Below are 27,431 nucleotides of genomic sequence, written 5' to 3' on the forward strand. Positions count from 1 at the left end.
CTCTCTCACCCTGATGTTTCTCTTTCTCTCTCTCTCAAAATCAATGAAAACATATCCTTGGGTGAGGATTTAACAAAATAATAATAATAATAATAATAATAATAATAATAAGAGTAATAATGACAATATTGTCAATTTATGTTTTCTCTTTAGAACATTAGCCCAAACAGCATTTCTCTATTATGATACTATTCACTTAAATAATAAATGTGAGCACTTTAGCTTACCATACATTTAGTACTTACCAGTTTTTTCTGGAAATACAGGTTCAATGCCAACACCATGATCTGAAGGTGCCATAACCTGAACAGGATCTCTGAGGTAGATGCCACGGTTATTTCCAACGGTAACAGTGAAACCTAATTTATTAGCAAATGATGTATTCTGAACGAGGTAGTCATAGGCTTTATCAACCTAATTATAAGAACACAAAGAGTAAGATATAAATGGTTAGGTCAAGAAAATATTTTGTTGCAAGTTACCAATTTGATTTCACTTGTGGTAAAGTACAAGCAAAAAGTTAATTTCTATATATATTCAGCTCTCTAAAATTAAGAGAACAAGGATACCTTCATAGACAAATTACAGTCTAACTACTGGACTCACCTACCCTACTTTCATTTACATTATTATTCCCAACTGACCAAAGTGAGGAACTCTCCCATATGCCAGTATAATTTACCAGTTTTTGCCCTTGATCTGTTTGCTTTGAATTTCTACCTTCTATATGTTCTACATGTATTATATTTCTCTATCTTACTGCAACAAATTTTGTCTTAACTAAAAAATTTGTTTTAATATCCTCTTTGCTTACAGTTCAGAGACCACTATGATGATAAAATCTAGAATTAGATATACTCAATCATCCTTATAACAGAAAATACTATCTAACAAAGCTAAAATATTTTCTCAATGACTTACAACACAGTTTCCATACAAACAACAATACCTGAATAATACCATGTCCTTGGGCAAATACTTCTATATTGTCAGCCTTCACTGCAGTGTTTTCTAGAGCTCTTCTAACTGAATGAACTGTGTAGTTAACATTATTAGCTTTCAGACCTAAAATTTAAAAAGAAAAAAGTGTTAGAGAACTCACTACTTTGAAACGTTTCCCCCTTCACCAGTACAGACAACATGTTCATTCCCTGGTTTTCATGTCTTGTGCTTCAACACTCACTTTTAAACCTTAAAAAAACAAAAACAAAAAACCCACTAAACAATCTAACCAAAACTGCTGACATCACACAAAGACTTATATAAGAAAAATGACTGTGTTTCCATTATGCAAGGGCATGAAAACAGGCTATGCAGAGATAATGTAAATGTAAGAAGCATATACCTAAAGGCATTCCAATGACATTTGCTTTAAAACACTGCTGGTCCCAAAGATGGAACCAAGAGCTAATTAGAACAAGTTAAAGCAGACAAAAGTTACATCATGCACTTTGCACGTACAAGGCGTTGAAACTCTGTCAAAGAGTCAGAAAGGTCATTGCAGGGAAAGATAGGCCGAGCAGGGGGACGGTGGGACACAGCCCTGGTCTGTTGTGCAGAGGAAGCACATGGCACCGTATCCCCTTCTGTCTCACATCAACCAGCCTCAGCTCCTCCCGTACCTTCAATAAAAACAGCTGCTGGTGGTACATGGGATTTCTGAGGATTTCAAAAAGATGATAGAGAACTTTCTGAGAACTTAATAGGTTTTAACAAACATGACACAGCTTCTGGAAAGATAAGTTGGAGGTGACAGGAAAATGTAACAGAATTTGAACTATTTGAGCCTGGCCGGCATGGCTCAGTGCTTGAGTTTTGACCTCTGAGCCAGGAGGTCAGGATTCGATTCTTGGTCAGGGCACATGCCTGAGTTGCAGGCTCGATCCCCAGTAGGAGGCATGTAGGAGGCAGCCAATCGATGATATTCTCTCTCTCTCTCTCTCTCTCTCTCTCTCTCTCTCTCTCTCTCTCTCTCCCCCTTCCCTTCTTCTCTGAAATTAATAATTAAATTTAAAAAAAAAAAAAAAGAATTTGAGCCTTTGGAGAAGAAAGAAGTTTTGGACCTGGAGTACTTACCAGTAGCTGCTGAGAAGAATATGGAGCCAGGTGGACTGCAAGGGGCCTGAGCCACACCATGGGGCAGAACTCACCTTGTGGTGCCTGGGGACAGGCTTTAGATGTACAGAGCACCATCCCCACCCCCAGCAAAAAAACAAAACAAAACAAAAAAAAACACTGCTGGTCAAACAATACAGGGTTGAGCAAAAGTAGGCTTACAGTTGTGAGTATACAAAACAGTTTATTCTTATATTAGTATTTACTGATCATTCTATTATCTTCCATATGAACAACTGTAAAACTACTTTTGCTCCTACTGTATAGTTGCTGGCAGTAGTTTTCAACCTGACTGCATGTAATAAAAATACCAGGAGAACTTAAACAAGCAGAAAAGATGCTGAGGCCTCACCACAGACCAATTAATGTAGCATCTTTGAGACTAGATCCCAGGCACAAATATGAATTAAAGACTTCCAGGGTAATGCTAGGGAGCACCCAGGCTGGGAATGACTGTTCTACAGGAAGGATATGGAGGTCACCAATCTGTAAACCCTGCATTAATGCCTGCTGTTAAGGATCAAAGATAAGTAATATAGTATTCCTGCCCTCTCCAGAGCTCAATAAACGTGTAAATTCTTATGATATTGTAAGAAATGAGCAAAACAAACATGGAAACATCATGTTGCTGTAAGAGCAAATAAGGTGAAGCTCTATCAGAGGGACAAATACATGCACAGGAGTTTGCAAGTCTAAAAAATGGGAGAAAGGAATTCTAGGCAGAGAGCAGTATGACCAAAGGCAGGACGCATGCGCAAACTTGAAATACTTGGAGAGGTTGAACAGGACTAATCATAAGGGGAGTCCTGGAAATTATATCAGAGGGACACTTCTGAGGTGGAACTGTCACCACAGTCTGGGTACCCTAACTTTGAGTGCTAGTCAATGTCAATGCCACCCTATTTCATGATATAAGCCTCCTGCACAGCACACTAGAAATTCCTACGTCCCTTTCCACTTCACTTTGCTCCACAGAAATATTCATTACCTTCCAATAACGAATACAGACTATTACTTTTTTAAAAAATAATTTTTAAAAAATAGATTTGAGAGAGAGGAAGTGGGGCAGTGGAGGGGGCGGGGGTGTGGTGGAAAGAAACATTGACTGGTTGCCTCCTGCATGTCTTTCTGAACTTGCAACCTGGGTATGTGCCCTAATTGGGAATCAAACATGCCACCTCTTGGTGTACAGGACGAGGCTCCTACCAACCGAGCCACACCAGCCTGGGTGATAACTATTTAGTATTTTTTTTCATAGGTTGTCTCCTCCAACCATAATATAAGCTCCACATGGACAGACATTTTTGATGTTTTGTTCACTAATTTAGCCCCTGAGCTAAAAGAATGCTTGATAGTCATTAATAGCCAATAAATAAATCTATTTGTTGAATGAATAATGAATACACAGTCAAATCATTATCATCACATAAATTATTCTCACCTTAAACTTAGTTTGAGTCCCAGAACATTATCAATTCTATCACATTTTCTCACCGTAAGAATTTCAGAAAATGAAAACAACTGTCTGCAATAAGGTAAGATAAACTTATTCAATAATCCTCTATAATAAAGAGCTAATATGCTAATTAGACTGGACAGCGAAATGACCTTCCGGAAGGACCAGTGGGTGAGGGGCAGGGCGGAGAGGCAGCTGGAGAGGCAGCGGGGGGCACGAGGGCTGAGCCACTTGCAGGAATTTCGTGCGTCAGGCCTCTAGTTTTTTACGTCTATTACCTAAATATTATGCTATAAACATAAAATTGTCTAGATACTTAATACCTACTGACCTAATCTTATAAATAAACAATACATTTCAGTAGCAGGACTAAGGTAAATTATAAAATAATACATTTAAAATCCATTTTATATGCCATGTCTATCTCGTTAAGAAAAGTAATTAGCCCTGGCCATTGTGAACCAGTTGTTAGCGCATAGGACCGCACACTGAAGGGTCTTGGGTTGGATTCCCAGTCAAGGACAGGTACCTGAGTTGCAAGTTCTATCCTGCATGAAAGAGGCAACCAAATGATGTGTCTCTCTCACGTTGATGTCTCTTTCTCTCCCTCCCTCCCTCCCCTCCTTTCACTCTCTAAAAATCAAGGGGAAAAATATCCCTGGGTGAGAATTAACAAAAAAAGGAAGGAAGAAAGGAAGGAAGGAAGGGAGGGAGGGAGGGAGGGAGGGAGGGAGGGAGGGAGGGAGGGAGGGAGGGAGGAAATTAAGCTGTTTAAAATATATGTACAATAGCTAAAAATTCACCATCGCTTTATTGGAAATAGTACCAAGTAGAGCAGTAAGAAATGTCCTTACCTGAAAGTATCAGGGCGATACCTCCACATGCATTGGGAGAAGACATGGATGTCCCATTCATTAGTTGAGTTCCTCTTAATGTCCAGTTAGGAACAGAAGCAATGGCTCCTCCTGGTGCACTGATACTCACTCCAAGGGCCCCATCAGCACTGAATAAAAGGCCATTAGTTTGCTTACAATGACAATAACTGGATAAATATGGGTGTTCAAGTAATTTACAGTATAATCCCGTGGACTACTTGAAATCATTGGAATCAATGGAAAAAATACCCAGCACAACTGTTTCCCCATTGAGCAGTTTTTTCCTTTGTAAAGGATCAAAATCTGTGTGTGTGTGTGTGTGTGTGTGTGTGTGTGTAACAGACTTAGGTGTAAAAGGTTATCGGGTATGTTTATGAAAAAAAATTTAAATAAATTCTTTAAAATAAATTTTGCCATTGCTCAGACTCCTTGATGAATATACTTCTCTTGTCCATGAGTATAAGCTTTGCTTTTGTCTGAATTAATATAGCACTGTCCAATAGAAATATGTGGGACACATGTCATTATAAATTTTCTAAAAGCTTCATTTAAAAAAACGTGACAAGAATTTGAAGTTAATTTTAATGATGTACTTTTTAATTCAACATATCCAAAATATAATTTCAATATGTAACTGATAGAAAAATGTGAGTTAATTTATATTTTTTTGTACTGGAAAGTATTTGTAAAGTTAGCACTTACAGCACATCTTAATTCAGACTAACTTCATGGGATTAGTGGCTGACATATTGGACAACTAAAATCAACAGTGCTGCCTGGTTTAGGGCTTTGGCTCTAAATTAATGAGTTAAAGTCCGTAGAGTTCATTATCGCATTGTCCCCAAACACAAGCTCTGCCCTCTGCCCCAAGTAAAGGAAGAATAAAGGCACACTACACTTCTTTCCACCTGGAAGAGTGGCCATAAATCCCCCACAGACGATGCTGTCCTCTCCTTTGTACTATTCTTCCCCAGCTGACTAAATTTTTTTTATTCTTGGAAGGGATACTAGTGCAATTTGGTTTCATATTTTTACAGAGATCTGAAAGCATGCAAATCATATCTTCCTCATGAAATGGGTGGCATTCCCCTTTAATAATTATCTTAAAACAAATATTGTGAAGTAAATATCTGTTGACCTATAGTATTATCAAGTGACAAAAGTGCCTGAATAGTGTAATCTTCCATTTATGCACAGAATGACTAAAAGGTTGTTACCCAAATATACTACAGATGAGATTTAGGGTAATTTTTGCTTACTTCTTGGCATCATCTATATTGTCTACCAATGTTCATAATGAGTATTTGGTATCTTATTATTAAAAAAATAACTTGGAAGAGTCATCAATTCTAACAGACTTACTTCCTGTATTAATTTTCCACTAATCTGTTAAAGTGGCTAATAGGAAAGCACTTAATCTGTGTTCTAAAAATGGGTTCTATAAAATGTAAATAAAAATTGCATTAAAATAAAAATTAAAAATTTCTAATATAAACCTTACATATTTCTTATAAAAACCTTATGCAAACATTATATTAAAATTTCCCTAAAATAAAAAACTTTTATTTTCTTCTAAAATACAACATGTAATAAAATTCAAAACATGTTTCTGTAGCTATTACTTGGTAATCTGCCTTTAAGATATATGCCATACTTGCAAACATCAAGAATACAAGTAACTTCTTTGTCTGGCAGTCTTTCCTGATGAAGAGGATTTTTAAAAAAGGCCTACAGAATATATTCATTTAGTGATCATTAGTCAATGTTTTATATTCACACCCTGTCTAATAATTAAAAACCAAGTCTTTTCAATAATATTCAAGTTTATAGTACTGTAAACATGAAACTAATTCTCTCAATTCTTAGGAAAACTGGTTTGTGAACCACTATCTGCTTAATCAGAGCTTCCCCCACAGTTCATAAACTCATTTTCTTAAAATAATTATTTAGCCCTGGCCAGTTTGGCGCAGTGGATGGAGCGTTGGCCTGTGGACTGAAGGGTCCCAGGCTCGATTCCGGCCAAGGGCACATGCCCGGGCTGCGGGTTTGGTCCCCGGTGGGGGCCGTGCAGAAGGCAGCGGATCAATGACTCTCTCATCATTGATGTTTCTATCTCTTCCTCCTTCTCCCTTCCTCTCTTATCTCTTAAATCAATAAAGAAATAAAAACAAACAAACAAAAAAAACCCGAGTGAGGATATTTAAAATAAATAAATAAATAATTAATTATTTAAAAGTTCTATATAAAAATAAGACTAACAAAAGCTAGTTTAAACATTCTCTAATACTTTGCTGTTTATCCTGACTATAAGATAAAACAATATTTAAAAATCAATTTTAGAAAAGAACAAGTTTAATAATTAATGCATTTATTAACTAAACATAAAAGATATAAACATTTGCTGACTTTGACTCTTATCCTATTTCTAGCCACTCTTACTCAATGATGTGTAGTTTTAGGCCAGTTAGTTGGGCTAATGAGGGCAGTCTATGACATAGGTGAAAATATAGGCAAAGCTTCTTCAACCACATGCAGACCCACAGCCTGATTGCTTTCAATGACAGTTATAAAAAACTACTAAAATAAATTTTATTTTTTAAAAAAGAAATTACCTAGAGAAAGTTAGGAAGATACCTGTAACTCAGAGGATTAAATTTAGCATTATCATATTTGATCTGATCCCAACCAATTTTTCTAATCTTGTCTTCCAATAGTCCCTTTGATATGTTTTATACATTTAACAAACCCAATTACTACTTATTTCCCCCAAATCTTTGCACTAAAACCTGCTCATCTTTGGGTTCATGCTATTCCTGCCGTATAAAATTCCTTACTTCTATCTCAAAATCCTATCCATCTTTTTTTTAAAAAAAATTTTTATTTTATTAAGTTCAGAGAGGAAGAGAGAGGGAGAGACAGAAACATCAATGATGAGAAAGAATCATTGATCGACTGCCTCCTGCACACCCCCCACTGGGGATCAAGCCCGAAACTCTGGCATATGCCCTTGACCAGAATCAAATCCAGGACCCCTCAGTCCGAAGGCTGACACTCTATCCACTGAGCCAAACCAGCGAGGGTCCTATCCATCTTTTAAGGCCCACTCTAATACCATCACCTCTTTGAAGGGTTCCACTCAAAAGGAAGTTATACTCCCACCTATATAATGTCCTAAAATGAAATTGTGAACTTAGATGACAACCTATTCATTTATTACTGAAGGCAGTAAGGTATTTGCTGAATTAAATTCAAAGTTGATTCTCTTTTTAAAAAAATAATTCCAAAGAGGTAAAAAGATGAATTAAAATAGGCTTTATTTTCCAGAAGGTACTTGTACCTGATGTCATAATGAGGGATTATATAAATGTGGGCTTACTATACCTCTTGAGAAAGATAATCAGTTCCTGGAATCAGAGAAATATACTTCACAGAGGGGCTTCAAGAAACCAAAATAGATGAATTCATTTATCAAACAGAAACTTGCCTACTATGTATTGAACCCAAAATTGCTCAATACATTATAACTTCAAACACATAAACACAGGGACTGCAGGCCTATAACTGACCAAACAAAAGCTTGGTCCTTTGTTTCACCTAAGTTAAACATCCAAAGTACTGCAAAAAAAGGCCTTCACTACTTTCTAAAGATAATCTAGCCCTTACTTTGCATTCAGATCCCCATAAATAAAGGATTTGGGGAACAGGCCTAAGAATTTACACTCAGAATACAACTAACAATGAAATGGCTGCATTTTACTTCTTTAATTATCAGTTTCCTTGAGATAAATTCTCAATCAAAATGAAAATGCTGAAAAGTAAAAACTATTAGAAAGGATCAGTAAAATTACCAAAACTCTGCCTCACCTACCATGTAAAATATAGCCAAATATTTGTAATAGTCTACCTGTCCTACCTCCACCTACCTGGGCCCTCTAGAAGACCACGTATATTGATTGGCAGGTAATTTCTCTCTCAGAGAATATTCAGCAACCATCATATCAGGTGAAACATAAGCACCAACACCTGTGGGATTAGATTTCATAATTAACAAAAGGACACAAAATATGCATGTTAACTCTAATCCACTATTCACTCGGCTACGTGACCTTGGGTAAATTGTTTGATGTCCCTACGCTACAGCTTTGTCATAAAATGAAAAGATAAAAAAACTTAACCAAGGAAAATTTACTATGTACCAAACATTATACTATGCGGACTTGTCATTGAGTATAAAAATATCCATTAAGATTATTATGTGGATTACAAATAATGTACCTGAAAGTGTATTTAGATGTAAAAGAAAAAGAAATGTGTTTTAAACTATAAAATATAACATTAGAGGAATAAAGGAGTTAGTTGACTGGCATTTTTGAATGAATGACCATTCTATTGAAAATGCCACGGATAATATTGGCAGTATCCTTCTGCTCAAAAGTGGCTATAATAATGAGCAAAACAACAAAGACAGAACATGCCAGTCTTGTAGATACATATGAAAATGAAGCCTCGTTATACTCTGAAACACAATATAGAGATCAAACTTGGTTCTTTCATTTCAGAAATTAGGGAAACATGACCTACAGAAATTGAAAAAAATATACAAAATACACATTAATGACTGGCAGAGAAAAGATTTAGAATCTAGGTATACCAGCATCTACTAGTAATTCCTCTTCACAACATATACACATTCAGAGTAGAAGACTAGATAAAACATTTGTGAGTTAAGAGGATTTAGGTTAACAATGCTACCACATAAAACTGCAATTATTTTACAAAATTTAAAATTTTCAGTGAATATGGGGATAAGAAAACAAAAAAACACTGAGTATTAGAGCAGAGCAATAAACTTGATCTTTAGGTACCTCTTTCAGATCTATTTTTGGTTTCATTTTCATACTAGAGGCCCGGTACACAAAAATTTGTGCACTCGGGGGGTCCCTCAGCCTGGCCTGTGCCCTCTCGCAGTCTGGGACCCTTCAGGGAATGTCCGCCTGCTGGCTTAGGCCCACTCCCCAGGGGATTGGGCCTAAGCTGGCAGACATCCCTCTAGCAGCCCGGGAGCCCTCAGGGGATGTCCCCTTGCCAACGGGGAGCAGGTCTAAGCTGCAGTCGGACATCCTTAGCGCTGCTGAGGCGGGAGAGGCTCCCACCACCACTGCTGTACTGGCAGCCATCAGCCTGGCTTGTGGCTGAGCAGAGCGCCCCCTGTGGGAGCGCACTGGCCACCAGGGGGCAGCTCCTGCATTGAGCATCTGCCCCTGGTGGTCAGTGTGTGTCATAGTGACAAGCTATTCCCAGTCTTTCTGCTGTTAGGGTCAATTTGCATATTACCCCTTTATTATATAGGATAGAGGCCTGGTACACGGGTGGGGGCTGACTGGTTTGCCCTGAAGGGTGTCCCGGATCAGGGTGGGGGTCCCGCTGGGGTGCCTGGCCAGCCTGGGTGAGGAGCTGAGGGCCGTTTTCAGGCTGGCCACACCCCCTTCAGGGAGGGGGGGGTCCTGCTGGGGTGCCTCGCCAGCCTGGGTAAGGGGCTGATGGCTGTTTGCAGGCTGGCCAAGCCCCCCAGCGGGGACCCTCACCCCATGAGGGTGTGGCCAGCCTGGGTGAGGGGCTGATGGCTGCAGGCTGGCCACAGCCCCCAGGCACCCAAGCTCTCAGTAGAGGCTGGCTGGAAGCAGGTATCTGGGATTTATTTATCTTCTGTAATTGAAACTTTGTTGCCTTGAGTGGAGGCCACAGCTGGCAGGCGGGAAGCTTGGCTTCCTCCATCGCCGGGGCAACCAAGCCTCCTACTTGCTCCAGCTCCATGGCTGCTGGCCGCCATCTTGGTTGGGTTAATTTACATATAGTCGCTCTGACTGGCTGGTAGGCGTGGCTTGGGACATAGCAGAGGTGAGGTCAATTTGCACATTTCTCTTTTATTAGATTAGATGCTTATAATCCTCCTATATAATAAAAGCCCAGCGATGGAAACAGTGGAACGACCAGAGACCAAAACAACCACCGCCCTTCGCACCAGCCGGCCCCACCCCTCAGCGGGAACCACCACCCCGATCTGGGACTCCCATCAGGGCAGGCTGTCCTCACCGGGCCTCTATCTTATCCTATATAATAAAAGGGTAATATGCAAATTGCCCTAACAGCGGAACAACCAGAATGACCACTTGATCAGTCACTATGAGGTGCACTGACCACCTCTTGGTTTCTTTCCCCGGCCGGCGGGCTCTGATTGCCCAATGGCCAACGGGAAACTGGGGGGGTGTGGTGGTGGGGCTGGCTGCAGGCAGCCAGGGAAAATAACCCTGATCACAGGCCAGGCCTAGGGACCATATCCGCGCACGAATATCATGCACCGAGCCTCTATTCTATATAATAAAACCTTAAGTGACTATTATGGCACAATGACCAGAACGACCGGTCACTATGATGTGCACTGACCACCAGGAGGCAAACGCTCAAAGCAGGAGCTGCCCCCAGGTAGCCAGGGCGCTACCACAGGGGGAGCACCACTCAGCCCGAAGCCAGGCTCATGGCTCGTGAGTGCAGCAGTGGTGGTGGGAGACTCTCCCACCTCCGCGGCAGTGCTAAGGAGCAGCAAGTCAAGCGGTAAGGAGCCTGCTGCTAAGGAGTAGTGAACTGAGTGGTAAGGAGCAAGCAGGCTGGCGGTAAGGAGCGAAGGATCCTGGATGGCGAGAGGGATGTCAGACTGCTGGTTTAGGCCCAATTCACATCCCCCGAGCAGTCCTGTACTGCGAGGGTGCAGGCTGGGCTGAAGGATCTCCCCCCTCCCCCTCCCAGTGCATGAATTTCATGCACCGGGCCTCTAGTATCTATATAATTGAAATACACAATGTATGTATCACTGGTAGGCCCTGTTGTCTTAACACATGATTTAACAAAATACTTAAACAAGAGGTTTTAAATTACATAAAGTAAAATATACCTTAAACTGTAGAAGCTATAAATAAAAGTAAGTCTTACATTTATATTTATCTTATATTTATAAGATCACTTATTTTAAGATAAAAATCTTTTTAAAAGGAGCAATTTTGAAGCTTTGATACCCAAATATTATATATACATCTTTAGAATCTACATACTAGTAACACCTATAATATGCATGTATCTATGCAATTATTGATATATACTTCAGAAAAAGTATTTGGGACACAATAGTTTTTATAGTCATGTATACAATCACAAATGTCAAAAAGCAGAAGCCTTATTTTGATCTCAAATAAAAATAAACAAATAAATTTTAGGCATCATTTCTTTCAATTCATCCTTCTTATTCATGCTAAATATTTAAAAAGAACGGGGTGTGGGTTTTATATTTTGTGGGTTTTTCTGCATAAGTTAGCAGCTAGTACTATAATGCAAGCTGTCTTATTTTCATACTATGACTGTAACTAATTTTGATTTCCCATAGCTCTTGTAGATAGGCATTTTTTTCCCATTAGAGTACAATGAAAAGGACAACACTGCAGCATATCTAAAGATCAAAGAATGGAAAAAAGCCACGTTCATGGAACAAATGTGTTGCAACTGTGCTTCTCATTAATAGAGCTTTCTTCTTCAACATCTGGTTCTTTCTGCATGTTCTAAGAGAAATGAAAGGAGAAAACTATACTATGAACTAAGTAGTCATACACTATAAATAAAAAGTAAAGGAAGTGGCTCTGCCAGCGTGGCTTAGTAGTTGAGTGTCAATCTATGAACCAGGAGGTCATGGTTCAATTCCCGGTCAGGCCATATGCCTGGGCTGTGGGCTCGACCCCCAATGTGGGGAGTGTACGAGGCAAACAATCAATGATTTTCTCTCATTATTGATGTTTCTCTCCCCCTTTCATGTCCCCTCTGAAATCAATAAAAATATATTGGGGGGAAAAAAAAAGTAAAGAAAGTGTCTTTACATTGTTCACGTAGTCTGGAAAGCCCTTTCCTTGATCATTTCTACTGGTGGAAATCCTTAATTCCCCCATTCTTACCTAAATTCTCAAATCAGAAGTAGCCACTTTTGTAATCCCACAGCATTTTATCTGTACCTTCATTCAACCACTTACTCCAGTCTACTTCAGAGTCAACTCCAGATCAGCAGACCTCTAACTAGATTTCAGTTTCCCGAGGTTGTATTTACGGTTTATGGTGTCTTGCATAGAAGAGATCCAATTAACATTGGATTAACTGAAGTGTTTTTTGTTTGCTGATTTTTTAAACAAGTCCATTTCTAAAATAGGAAACTCACCTATTACACTTGATGTAGTTCCACCAGGACAACCAACTGTAGAAAGGCATGGACCATTGTTTCCAGCACTGGAAATATAAATTATATTATGCTTCCACACTGCTTCATTAATGACTTCACAAATTCTCCTGAAAGAGAGAGAGAATTCCTTTAAACGTAAAAAATTGTCCCACTTTTCAAAATCTATATTACATGAAAATATCTGCAAATATGGCTTATATATTTAAAAAAAGATTAAAATATGGATTCAAGTAACAGAACTAAAACAATGGCTATATATAAGGAAATGTGCATTAGAATCACTCAGATTGGGACATTCTTTATTTTTTTCTTTATTGATTATTAAAGTATTACATGTCTCCTTTTTCCCCCATTGGCCTCACCCCAGCCACTCCCCCTCCCATGCCCCTCAACACATTCCCTCACCCTCCCCCCCTACTGTCTGTGTCCACTGGTTATGCTTATATGCATGTATAAAAGTCCTTTTGTTGATCTCTACCCTCCCCACCCCTTGATGCTTCCCTATCTCTGGATCTATTTTTGTTCATCAGTTTATGTAGTTCATTATTTTCCACAAATGAGTGAGTTCATGTGATTTATCTTTCTCCGACTGGCTTATTTCACTCAGCATAATGCTCTCCAGTTCCATCCATGCTGTTGCAAGTGGTAGAAGTTCCTTCTTTTTTACAGCAACATAGTATTCCACTGTGTAGATGTACCATAGTTTTTTAATCCACTCATCTGCTGATGGGCACTTAGGCTGTTTCCAAATCTTAGCTATTATAAACTGTGCTACTATGAAAATAGAGGTGCATATATCTTTTCTGACTGTATTTCTGATTTCTTGGGATATATTCCTAGAAGTGGGATTACTGGGTCAAATGGGAGTTCCATTTTTAATTTTTTGAGGAAACTCCAGTGTTCTCCACAGTGGCAGCACCAGTCTGCATTCCCACCAGCAGTGCACGAGGGTTCCTTTTCCTCCACATCCTCGCCAGCACTTGTCGTTTGTTGCTTTGTTAATGATAGCCATTCTGACAGGTGTGAGGTGGTACCGCATTGTCGTTTTGATTTGCATTTCTCGGATGATTACTTTGAGCATATTTTCATATGTATCTTGGCCTTCTGTACATCCTCTTTCGAAAAATGTCTATTTAGGTCCATTGCTCATTTTTTTATTGGACTGTTTATCTTCCTTTTGTTAAGTTGTATGAGTTCCCTATAAATTTTGGAGATTAAACCCTTACTGGAAATAACACTGCAAATATGTTCTCCCATGCAGTGGGCTTTATTGTTTTGTTGATGGTTTCTTTTGCTATGCTGAAGCTTTTTATTTTAATGTAGTCCATTTATTTATTTTCTTCTTAGTTTCCATTGCCCTAGGAACAGTATCAGTAAGGATACTGCTATGACATATGTCTGATATTTTGCTGCCTGTGGATTCCACTATGATTTTATGGTTTCCCATCTTACATTTAAGTCCTTTATTCATTTTGAGTTTAGTTTTGTGTATGGTGTAAGTTGGTGGTCTAATTTCATTATTTTGCATGTATCTGTCCAATTTTCCCAACACCATTTACTGAAGAGACTGTCTTGATTCCATTGTATGCTCTTGCCTCCTTTGTCAAGTATTAATTGAGCGTAACGGCTTGGGTCTATTTCTGGGTTCTATGTTCTGTTCCATTTGTCTATATGTCTGTTCTTGTGCCAGTACCAGGCAGTTTTGAGGACAGTGGCTTTGTAATATTGCTTGATATCTGAGGTATTGATATCCCTCCTACTTTGTTCTTTTTTCTCAGGATTGCTGTGGCTATTCGGGGTCTGTTTTTTTATTCCATATGAATTTTAGGAGAGTTTATCTGTGAAATATGCCGTTGGTATTTTAATGGGGAATGCACTGAATCTATAGATTACTTTGGGTAGTATGGACATTTTAATGATGTTGATTCTACCAATCCATGAACACGGTATATTATTCCATTTGTTTATGTCTTCCACTATGTCTTTTTTCAATGTCGTCTAGTTTTCCAAGTAGAGGTTTTTTACCTCCTTACTTAATTTATTCCTAGATATCTTAATTTTGTTGGTGCAATGGTAAATGGGATTGTTTTTTAAATCTCTCTTTCTGTAAGTTCACTATTGTTGTATAAAAATGCCATAGATTTCTGGGTATTAATTTTGTATCCTGCTACATTGCCAAATTCAGTTATTAAGTATAATAATTTTTTGATGGAGTCTTTAGGGTTTTCTATGTATAATATCATGTCATTTGCAAATATTAAGTTTTACTTCTTTTCCAGTTTGGATGCCTTTTATTTCTTCTTCTTGTCTAATCACTATGGCTAGCACTTCCAGTACTATGTTAAACAGTAGTGGTGAAAGAGGGCATCTGTCTTGTTCCTGTTCTTAGGTGAAATGGAGATCGGGACATTCTTAAACAATAAATGCTTAGCCTCTATTCCAAAAGTATATATAATAGCAAAATATTGTTCAAATGAGTGGTTAAGTAACTTTTGGTGCCACCATTGGTGGAACATGATACAGCCAATCCAGGTGATGCACCCTAGTTAGATTTTAGAGTTGGGAAGCAGTTATGAGGCCAGGTTAAATGTGGAGAAATGCTAGATACAAAATTGAATACATATGGGAAAACTACAAAAGGATACTGAATGATTAGCTGTGACTAAGTAGTGGGGCAACTGGTGCTTTCAGTCCCATTCCACTTAAAGTAACATATTCAGAAACAACTCTTGGGGAATTCCTAGATATATTTGTAATTAGTGACAAAAGTGAAGGGGAAATAAAGCACTAGGGAGAACTTAAGAGAATGATTTAAAATATAAGAAATCTGGTTAGAGCTTGATACAAACAAGAAAAATGTACTGGTATTAATTAAAAGAGATGAAGTTAGACCATGAAGAAAATGGAGTCAACATAACAAAGGTATAGGGCTAAGGACACTCCAAAGTACAAAAGAAGGGTATCAGGGGAAACGACTTTAAATGGATGAATATCAAAGGAGAGAAAGAAATACACGTAGGTAAATAAGATACTGAAGCAAAAAGAAGGGAGAAGATTGCATTCACAAATAAAATGTCTGAGGATGACAGGGTGCTTGTTAAAAGGACAAGAAAAGGATGTGTCATAGAAACTTAGTAGTACTAGCTTTCTGGAAACAGTAAGTTATTTGAAAATAGCAAACTACAAGGTCTGGGCTTGGTAAAATTTGGACTTTGGCAGTATTTTATTAAAGAACCTCAGACACTGAATGATAGGTATATATGAATGGCCTGGTGGTGGGAGGGAGAAAATGATCAGTATGATAATACTCTAAGTAAGGTAATGTCAAAGTTACTATTATGAAGAAAAAAGGTAAGGTAGCATGAAGTCAAGACTAAACTACTAGATTTGGCAGCAGGAAGATACTGATGACACAGGGAGGAAGGGTTGGGAAAAGACGTAGAATGTGAACATACACACTAAGTTTTCCTGGAAAAGTGAATGAAAGCAGTATGAAATGAAGAGGTTTTGTGTCTGTTTTAAGGCTGGCGACTCTAGAGCATATCTGTATAATAATGCAGTAAAGGAGAGAGGAAATGAGATACAGATCTCAGAGGCTTGAGTGACTTGATCCTGGCACTTCTTTCATTACACAACAGGGAAGGCAGAGAAGGTGGGGTTAGAGGAGGTCACAGGAAGGGCACAAAGTCCCCTGCTTAGTGCTTTTGTTCTCTCTGGGAAAAGAAGAGGGGAGAACTTTACTCAGGAAAGAGAGGGAAGGTCACCGAAGGTCTTTAAGAGGTATAAAATGGTCATACAGGAGGGAAAGGGTAAATGCAATGTGATCAGACAATGCTGTATGAACAATCTCATATCTGTGGTCTTAAACCTGAAGTGGGTTGTCGGTGTGTTTCTCCTGAAAAGTCTGGCAGTGCAGGTATGGGATCACTGAAGGGAATGCCAGGGTTTCCACAATATGGAGTTTGGTCAGGTAATTACACCTGGAAGAGTTGAGGCTGATTATGGATAAGGAATTCTAGTGACAGATGGGATGTGGGATATCCCTGGGTAGGGGAAATAAGGACATCAAGAATACGACCATGGAAGGAGGGCCAGATCTAGGAAACATAATGACTGCATTTTTCAATTATAATTTTCAACCCAGTTATGAAAAGCATTTCATATTCTTATTCTGCTAAGTATCTATAGGTAACAGGAGACAAAGAACACTCACCCAGAATTTGGCCAGTGAGTTGCTTCTCCATAGCTGTAGTTGACAAGATCACACTTATGGTTTATAACTTCTATCATCTATTAAAAAGATGAATAATCTAATTTAGGAAGCAATGCACAGAAACAGACATGCCAGTAAAATAAAGGCATAGAATCCCACAGTTTCTTAATCATATTATAACTTAAATCCAAATATATGTTACTTCTAAGCAAATGGTTAATAAACTTTTAAAAAGGTAGGGGGAGACAGCGTATAGTAAATATCTATAAAAACCAAAACTAGAGACCTGGCCAGTGAGGCTCAATTGGTACATAGTCGCATACACCAAAAGTTTGTGGGTTCAATTCCTGGTCAGGGCACATACTAGGTTTTGGGTTTGATATCCAATCGGGATCTGTAAGGAAGCAACCAATCAATATTTCTCTCTCACATCAATGGTTTTCTCTCTCTCTCCCTCTCCCTCTCCCCCTCTGTCTCCCTCAAATCAATAAAAGTATGTCCCTAGGTAGGGATTTTTAAAATTACAAAAACAAACAAACAAAAACCCACACACAAAACAAAACTAGCATTTGCAGATCGGAATAGGGGAGAGGAAGAGAAAATGGAATGGTTCTTACCAAAATTAAATTAAAATATGATTCATATTAAAATAAAATGTAGAGTATTAGTTAAATTCTTCTTAGGCTAATGGAGTAAGATGGTAAAGAGGCCTTTTTGGTTGTTTTAAAGTACCTCAAAATAGCTTGTTAGGAGATTTAGTAGAAATGAGAAGTATAATATGAATAATATTTGTATATTTTCCAAGAAACTTTATCCTAATAATTTTAACAAAACAACTGAAAAATACTCTTGGTAAGCCCAAAGCACTTTATAAACCTAAAAACATCGCAGATCATCAATTATTAATCTTCTCAATCAACACCTCACAAAAACTCACAGCTCTTATAAGGCCTGTGCCTGTTTCCATTGTGCTCAGTCTTGTATCACCAATCTTGATTGAAAGAATTTGGGCACCAGGAGCCACACCATTCCGTTCAGGTTCTTCTGGAAAATGCCCAGCAGCTATACTAGCTACATGAGTTCCATGAGCTCCTAGAGGCAAAAAGAGGAAAACATGACAAAATATTCTCACAGATTCAAAGTTCTAACCATTCAATTTTTATATTAATCATGATAAAAATAATTTAATAAGAATATACCCTCACCTTAATATTTAATAATATATTCCCTTAATTTTATCAATAATTCACAAAAAAATGAAAACTCTTTGAATTCCATACACTATTCTACTACCCTGCTCATTGAGAGCAAAAATGCAATTCACACGGATGAGGAAGTGTTTGCAATATATATAATTGACAAAAAACTTATATCCAGAATGTAACCTTCAAATCCAAAGGAAAAGAAGGAATGTGAAAGAAAAATGGGTGAAACACTTAAAAAGCATTTCACAAAAGAGGAATTCAAATGACTCATAAATATATGAAAATATGTTCAACTTCATTAGTCTGTCTGAGAAATACAAATCAAAGCCACATACCTTTCAGAATGGCTACAACTGTAAGGCTGACTGACAACAGCAACCATGGATGGGGATGTGCACTCACACAATGCTAGTGGAAGAGCAGACTAGCATTTTGGAAAGCTGCACACAGGCATACCCTATGACTTCGCAATTCCACCTCTAGCTATGTACCCAACAGAAATGTGTGCACAGTAAAAAACAAATGCAAAATTGCTCATGGCAGCATTGCTTATAAAATTAAAAAACTTGAATGAATATATGTTGTATTTACAGAATTATAGATTATACAGCAATAAATATGAAATTCTATTCACTATAGGATGAGGGACACAAAAATAAGGCTTATTTAAGTCATACACAAAAGGGTATATAATGAATAATCCACTTATATAAATGGAAATATCACCATAATAACATTGAACCATGTGCAATTACCACTATTTAATCATTTCTGATCCATAAACAGCAATACCAGATGGTTCAATCTAATGTGCTAATAGAAATAAGGACAATAGTTAACTTTGGGAGGGAGGGTGTGTTAGTAGTTAGGAAGAGACATAATGGGAGCCGTGCCAATGTTTTTATTTCTTGAGTTGGGTGGTAGTTAGACAGCGTATTCACCTGTGATAATTCAATGCATATACAATTTGTGATTTGTATACTTTTCTCTATAAATGTCATATACCAATGAAATAAACAAAAACAAAAAAATTGGGCCTTTTTTTAATTGAAAAGTTTTTTAAAAGACTTGGGTAGAGAGAAATGTCACACTACTGTTAGATAAACAGTAAAACAAACATAATGATAAATTACAACTGGCACTGGGCCTTAATGTTTGAGTGACACTGGAATATTTGGAGCTCCAGGAGAAATGAGAGAGTAAGACTCTTCCAACTGGGTCTGCTGCTATGCTGAGACTCCTCTACTCTAGACAACTGTTGTTTTGTATGAATATGGATCCAACATTACAATTCTTCCTGTCTTATTTTTTTCCAATAAAAACAAAAAAGCTGGAGCCCTGGTCAGTGTTCTCAATGGTTAGTGTCCACTCCACCTGTGCACAGAAGGATCATGGGTTTAATTCCCTGTCAAGGGCATGTACCTGGGTTGCAGGTCCGATGCCCAGCCCCTGTTGGAGTGCATGACAGAGGCAACCAATAGATGTATCTCTCTTATATTAATGTTTTTTTCTTTCTCCCTCCCTTCCACTCTCTCTCAAAAAATCAATCAATGGAAAAAAATATCATCAGGTGAGGATTAACAAAACAAAAATAAAAAATAGGAAAGTTGGATTTTAATGTAATCTCCGCAACCAAGCCCCCAAAAAACTTTGCCACCACCACCACCTATCAGTTAGAATGGCTAAAATTAAGTTTACTGGCCACACTGTGTGGGGACAAGAATGTGGAGCTTCTGGAGCACTCATGCTCTGCTGGTGGAATGCAGAGTGTACAGCCACTGCAGAAAAACAGCCTGGAGTTTCTTAAGTTAAATATATGCCTACTGTAACTAACCAGTTCTCCTAGATATCATTCCAAGTTAAACAAAAACATATTTCCACACAGAGACTTGTACACAAATGTTGAAACAATGCAAATGTCTACCAGAAGGTGAATGGATAAACAAACCATGATGTACTCACATCATGAAATACTACTCCTAAATAAGGAATAAGCTATTTATAATCATAATATAAATAAATTTCAAACCATTACCCTGAAATAAGGCTGGCCAAAAAAAAAAAAAAACCAAACACACACACACACACACACACACACACACACACACAAACACCCCAAAAAACATATTCTTATTCCACTTACATAAAATTCTAGAAAATGTAAACTAATCTAGAGTGACAGAAAGCAGTTCTGTGGCTAGCTGGGGTTGTGGGTGGAGACAGGGCTGGATTATACAAGAAGACAAGCAAACTGTAAGTGTGATGGAAATGTTCATTATCTTGACTGTGGTGATGTTTCCTGGGAGTGTGCATCTTTCAAAACTTATCAAATTGTGTGTGCGCGCACACACAGTATATATTGTGCTTTAGCTACTCAGCTATGTCTTAAGTTGGGGAAGGGGGTGATAAAGAGTTGTCTTTCACACTTTGGAAAGTATATGATTGTCTAACCTATACTGTGTACCTGAAACTAATGCAAAATAATAAATGTAAACTGTAGCTAAAAAATGAAATTTAAATTAAAAAAAAATAATTAAAGTCTTCTGACCTCATTCCCTTTGCTCCTTCACCAGGAATAACCACTATCCAGAAGCTAGTGTGCATTTACTTACATCTATATTGTTACCATATACACACACATATCCATGAACACTGTGTAGTATATAGCATATTTTACACACGTTTTATCATTAATATATTTAAAATTTATATATCTGAGATACAGGTATATAAAAATTTGTTTTGATTGCTGTATAATATTCCACAGTATGAATAACACAATTTTTTAAAAACTATTCTTTTGTTGATGGGTATTTAGATTGTTTCACCTGACAGTACAATCAGGTAAAAAGACCTTTACTATAGCATTCGGTGTCATTTAAAAAACAGTTTGAATTTCTCTCAGATTAATATTTGGAAGTGAAATTACTGTTCTTTAGATGAATTATGCTGATGGATTTTTTCTGTGGTTGGACCACCACATTTTTTCTGTGTTGGTCACCTCCAACAGAGAAAGGCCAGACTTTATATTCTTGGAAGGGATCCTACATGACTATGATTTTAAGGAACAACACTTTGCCAAGGAACCAAATTACATCTATTATTCCAGACCTAGTTCTTCAGTTGCAATCTCTAAATTCTCTATGAGGCTGCTTTTGGCTATAGAAATTTATCATCTTGCACTTTGTAAATTTAACTCTAATTAGCATATCTGAAACAGAATACCTCCACTGGTCACAATAGAGAGCAAGTTTCCATCATCATATATATTAACGGAGTAATTCAACATCTCAGCTGTGCCAAAAGAACTATATTCTTGGGCTTCTTTGTAGTTTCTCAATACAGTAGATTTACTCAAGTCCCCGTCTTCATTCGAATCAATGCAGGCTCTGTAAATTCAGAATATAGAATAGATAATGAAATCTATTGTCTTATCTTCCAGAAAACTACATAATGTTGCTTCTCAGGTATATTCTTACTACCCTATCTGTTTCAACCACAGCAAACACAGTAACTGCCTTGTTTAAATTTCTCTGTTTCACAGTCATCAGCAAAGATTAGGTAAGGTAGTGTCACAAAATTCCAGGCAGGAAGCCTTACAGCCCACTTAAGAAATTAGAACAAAGCTTAGCCTAGAGCTAAGAATATTTTTAGGATGATTTTCACATATAGCCTAGGCCTTACTTCCTGCTTCTTCTAGAACTGGCTGCTGGACCCACTGTGTATGCAAGCTCCTTAAAGCAGGTTCTATTGTTGAGCCACCATCCCACAGTTGTAACAGCCTTAGGCAAACATATTTAACAAAAAGCATTTTCTACATAGTTTATGGTTGTCCTATCTGCCCTTTCCCAGTTTAACTTTTTAATTGTATAGAAGCCATCTATCTATACTAATAAAAGGGTAATAATCTGATTAGGCCAGATAGACCAGACGTCTTCCGGACGTCCCTCCAGACAAAGCTGCAGCGGCTACAAGGGCCAAGGAGGGCCGGCGGCCGGCAGTGGCAGTAGCAGTGGGGGGATGGGGGAGGCACCTTCCCATGATCAGCCCAGTCACCTCCAACAGAGAAAGGCCAGACTTCGGCTTAGGCCCGCTCCCCGGGAAGTGGGCCTAAGCTGTTAGTAGGACATCCTGAGGGCTCCCAAACTGTGAGACGAGGAAGGCCAGGCTGAGGGACACTGCCCCATTGCACAAGTTTTTGTGTAGCAGGTCTCTAATCTATATATATAAAACCCTAATATGCAAATAGACAAAACAGTCGAACACCAAACAACCAGTTGCTATGATGTGTGATGACCACCAGGGGGTACACGTGGAACATGGCAGGTGTCGGCAGCAGGCAGCAGAGCACAGAACAAGGCAGGCGATAGCCACGGTGGGATGGTGAAGCAGGTGAGCATGGGCACCAGACCAATGCAGGGCGCCAGTCACTGTCATCGGGGCGAGCCTTTGGTGGTTACTGAAAATTCTTTGCTCCCACGTACCATGGTCCCACCCAGCGCTTGCACCTGCTGCCGGTGCCAGTCCCACTCACATTTGCTGTCATCACCTGGCACCAGCCCCGATCACCCCTCAGGGCTTCTCCACCTCCCCCTGCTCCTGAGAGGCAACTGGGGCTGGCAGCCACCTCTTGCACCCACTGCTGGCAACAGCCCTGCTCGCACCTGCAGCCAGCGCCAGAGCCACCTCCTGCACCTGCTGCCGGTGCCTGGTGCCAGTCCCGATCGCTTGGTGCCATCAGCAGGTGCCAGACACTCAACGCAGGAGCTGCCATGATGTGCACTGGCCAACACCACGGATCTGGTGTCGACAACCAACACTTGGCTTCCCCCAAGTGGGACACAGGCCCCACCACCATCCTGGAGCAATATCCCACCAAATCGCAGCCAACGCTGCTGAGACCCCATGGCCAAAAATGCGGCCCACAGTTCAGCCCAACCCGGAAACGCCCGGCTTCCTCTCCTTGGCAACACCTAGCCTCCTTGCAGTTTCTTCAACCCAGGAACCCGACTTGCTTTATAGCCAGGTGCAAACATTTCACACTTTATTATTTTTTTTATTTATTTTTTAAATATATTGTATTGATTTTTTACAGAGAAGAAGGGGGAGGAATAGAGAGAAACACCAATGAAAGAGAAACATCAATCAGCTGCCTCCTGCATACTCCCTACTGGGGATGTGCCCACAACCAAGGTACATGCCCTTGACTGGAATCAAACCCAGGACCCTTAAGTCTGCAGGCCGACGCTCTACCCACTGAGCCAAACTGGTCAGGGCATTTCACACTTTAAATAAATGTCTGTAAAGCGTTTTCTTGTGCCTCATCTCATTTGATCCTCACAGAAATCCTGGAGTAGGTAGATAGGAGACTTGGTGGAATCCTATTTTCATTAGCGAGAAAACAAAGATTTAGAAAGTTCAGAAACTTGACTCGACTAAAAAGAAGAAATGGTGGCGTTTGAAAATGACTTCAGGTTTTCTCACTGCGCAGAATACAGTCAAACACTGCTGCAGTTAAATATTTTACCCTTTGTTCTCCCTGTGTGATCTACAATAATAATCTGATTCATGTTGATATTTACTGCTGTGTTGCTGACAATTACCTGAAAGAGAAGTTGGGGTGCTTCACTGGGATGGAAAAAGTTTATCTAAATCAGAAAGCAGGTCTAATTAAGCAAGTTTATTCTATATATCTAAAAGGCTAAGTTGACTCACACATGCGCTATACATATAAAGCTCTCGCTAGCACCCAACGCACCCATGTGTTTCGATCTGTCATTGTCGATTGTGAATTTGTTTGACACTTCTATTATAGAGAAAGGGCAAATAGCAATATTAAAATATTTTTTCTAATTAATTTCCTTTCAATGTGCATGAATTCGTGCACGGGGCCACTAGTTTATTATAAACACTAAGGCATGTATATTCTATGAACAAACTACAACAATTTGGAAAGAAGGATCTCTAAAACTGTCAGTTTGTGTTTATATATAGACTTCAATCAATGTGTAGCCAAAATGATGTACAACATTTCAAAAAAAACATACAATATAGCAACATATATAAGATTGAACACTTACGAGAAAAATTAGGACAAGAGAAAACAAGTAGCATGTCAAATGGAGGTAGAACTGAAGTTAAAAGGTAAAATGTATTCCATCAAATCCTCCGTATTTGCAAGACAGAGAAGCACTTTTGGTTCCAAAATAGATGGTTAGAATCCCTCCTGGAAATCACTTCTAAGCCCTCCCTTTCTTTTGTGTAGCCTATAATACATTGTAAATTTCTACCAGCTCTTTGTTGTCCTCTGGATCTTCCCCCTCTAACCTTCACCCCCCCTTTTCTACCCTCTTTGCTTAGCTAACTTCTGCTAATCCTTCAATGAAGCCTTTCTTGATGATTCCTAGATGGGTTCAGATGACCCCAATACTTGATTCCACAGGGTCTAGGCTCCATGGAGTAGCTTCTAGAGAGTCCACCTCCTCAATGAAGCTACTCAAATATTTGCCAAATGATGAAATAACGGATGAATCAACACTTTTAACAACATTCTCACAGCAAGGGCAGTCAAGATGGTAGTGTAGGTAAATGGGGTACTGACATCCTCCCACAACCACAGCAAAATTACAACTTAACTATAGAACTATCGTTCAGAACTGCCTGAAATCTAGCTGAACATAGTCCTACAACTAAGGATATAAAGAAGCCACATGGAGACTGGTTGGAGGGGAGGAGATGAAAACGAGCTGGTCCCACACCCATGTATGGTGGATAAAAATCAGGAGGGCTACCTCAGCTACAGAGAACACCCTGAGGAGTTGGGGTGGGGAGGTGAGGGGTGTCCCAGCCCTCCACCAGCCCCCCAGCCAGAGTTCCAGTGCCAGGAAGAGAACTCCCCATAATTTCTGGCTATAAAGCTCAGCAAGGATTGTTGCTAAGTGAAATGGAGGGAGGCTAGAGTCCTAGGTGTTCCTTTAAAGAGCCAGCACACAAACGTACTCAGACTCACTCATTCTGAGCTTCAGCGCTGGAGAAGCAACTCAAAAGGCACCAAGGACATATGGGAAGGAACTAAATTGTCTGGCATCAGGGCAAGAGCAGGGGTGATGGTTTTCTCACAGGCAAAAGTGCTGGCAAAGGCCATTGTTCCTTTGATGAGCCCCCTGTAGACCCTCCCCCTCCTGAACTGGCAGGTAGGCACCATGTCTGAGTCTCCATCAACATGGCTAACACCGCCAAAGCCGGTTTGGCTCAGTGGATAGAGCGTCGGCCTGCGGACTGAAGGGTCCCGGGTTCGATTCCGGTCGGGGGCACGTGCCTGGGTTGCGGGCACATCCCCAGTGGGAGATGTGCAGAAGGCGGCTGATCGATGTTTCTCTCTCATTGATGTTTCTGGCTCTCTGTCCCTCTCCCTTCCTCTCTGTAAGAAATCAATAAAATATATTTAAAAAAAAAAAAAAAACATGGCTAACACCATTCACCCCACCCTGGTTATTCCCTGAGACTCCATTCCACCCAACTAGCAGGCCCACCCAGCTGTTTCCAATGCATTTTCCATACGAATGACCTGTCTTGGATCATGCTTCAGATTTTCCTAAAATCTTTCAAACAAGCAGAATCTCATGGGTGTGCCACATGCTGCTCAAGAAATGGCCCCAGGCCTGGCACTAGTGGCAGCTGGCTTTGGTTCACAACGTGGCCTCTGCACCTCCAAGCCCAGCACAAATAGCAGCCACCTGCAGATTGTTTTATAGCTCATGCCATGTGGCTGACTTGGCCTGCACCTCCCAGGAGGCCCCAGAGCCAGTGCACCGGGTGGATAGCTTCAGGCCATACAGAAGCAGCATCCAACCACCTCCACAAGCACACACTCAAGGGCCAGGCTCAGTGGACATCAGAGCCCTCCTGAAGTTAAGCCCTACTCTGTGGGGTGGGCCCCTACACAGTTGATCCACCATGCTGGTTGCAACCAGTTCTTGCAGCTGACTGGCTTGAGAGTAAACCCCTCCCAATGAGGTGCCCACAGCAATTAAGGTTCAACTATAAAAGGTGTACACAGCCCAAACAGGGGATTGGAGGGGGGAGTGCACCTGGAGTGCCCAGATCAGATGAACGGGGAGGCTGTGGCACTGAACCCTACAGGACATTACATTAGGCAACCCTACCAAGCTTGGGAGATACAGCAGCTCTATCTAATACATAGAAACAAAAACAGAGAGACTGCCAAAACGAGGAGACAAAGAAACATGTCCCAACTGAAAGAGACCTATATATATAAGTGACCAACCAACTGTCCGACTGGCCAGTACATATGACACGCACTGACCACCAGGGGGCAGACGCTCAATGCAGGAGTGCCAAACTCCGGTAACTTGGCAGCAGCGGTTCTTGGGTGATGCACCCGGAACCAGAGAGGAGGGAGCCCAATGCCTCACAGGGCTGCGCAATTCCACCTCCGGCCGTGGGATACATTGTTGCTGGGGCACTGTCGGCTCCAAATCTGGTTTAGTGCCGAGCTGCAGTGACTCGGCAGCAGCGGCTCTTGAGTGACGCACCCCAGAACCAGAGAGAAGGGAGTCCGATTCCTCACGGGTCCATGTTATTCCATCTTCGGCCGTGGGTTATCTTGTTGTTGGGGCACTGTTTGCTAATATTTCTTCTAATTAATTTCCTTTCAATGTACACGAATCTGTGCACCAGACCAATAGTAGAATAAAACTCCAGAAAAAGAGCTAACCAGATGGAGACAAGCAATCTATTAGATGCAGAGTTCAAAACACTAATTATAAGGATGCTCAATGAACTCCAGCAAAGAGTAGCTGAACTTAGTGAGAGCGTCAACAGCTTAAAATAAGGACATAGAAACCATAAAAAAGAAAGTCAGAAATGAATGATACATTAACTGAAACGAAGAATTTACAGGGAATCAACAGTAGGGTAGATGAAGCTGAGAATCAAATCAGTGATTTGGATAATAAGAAAGTAAAAAAACACCCAGGCACAACAGCAAAAGAAAAATGTGTAAAACAAATGTAGGATATTGTAAGGAGCCTCTAAGTTGACTTCAAGTGTACCAACATTTGAATCATGGGGGTGCCAGAAGAAAAAGAAAGAGAGATAACACAAGAAACTGAAAACCTATTTGAAAAATAATGACAGAAAACTTCCCTAACATGGTAAAGGAAAAGGCATACAAATCCAGGAAGTGCAGAGAGTCCCAATAAGATGAACCCAAAGTGACCCACATCAAGACACATCATAATTAAAATGCCGAAGATAAAGACAAAGAGAGAAT

General features: G+C 39.8%; 1 protein-coding gene across 6 annotated transcripts in view; it reads right to left on the minus strand.

The window, feature by feature from the left end:
• The window catches only part of TPP2 (tripeptidyl peptidase 2), an 87,046-nt gene that overhangs the window by 31,575 nt on the left and 28,040 nt on the right, over positions 1-27,431 (minus strand). For all 6 annotated transcript variants that reach the window (XM_036297643.1, XM_036297642.1, XM_036297641.1 and 3 more), the window contains exons 6-13: positions 21,362-21,525; positions 17,869-18,023; positions 16,932-17,008; positions 12,698-12,825; positions 8,370-8,469; positions 4,426-4,574; positions 950-1,065; positions 246-414 (exon numbers count right to left, since the gene is read on the minus strand). In XM_036297643.1, coding sequence (XP_036153536.1) covers positions 246-414; positions 950-1,065; positions 4,426-4,574; positions 8,370-8,469; positions 12,698-12,825; positions 16,932-17,008; positions 17,869-18,023; positions 21,362-21,525 — 1,058 coding nt within the window. The remainder of the gene's footprint in view (positions 1-245; positions 415-949; positions 1,066-4,425; positions 4,575-8,369; positions 8,470-12,697; positions 12,826-16,931; positions 17,009-17,868; positions 18,024-21,361; positions 21,526-27,431) is intronic.

The sequence above is a fragment of the Myotis myotis genome, unplaced genomic scaffold (assembly GCF_014108235.1).
Source record: "Myotis myotis isolate mMyoMyo1 unplaced genomic scaffold, mMyoMyo1.p scaffold_m19_p_3, whole genome shotgun sequence".
NCBI classification, from domain to species: Eukaryota; Metazoa; Chordata; class Mammalia; order Chiroptera; family Vespertilionidae; genus Myotis; species Myotis myotis.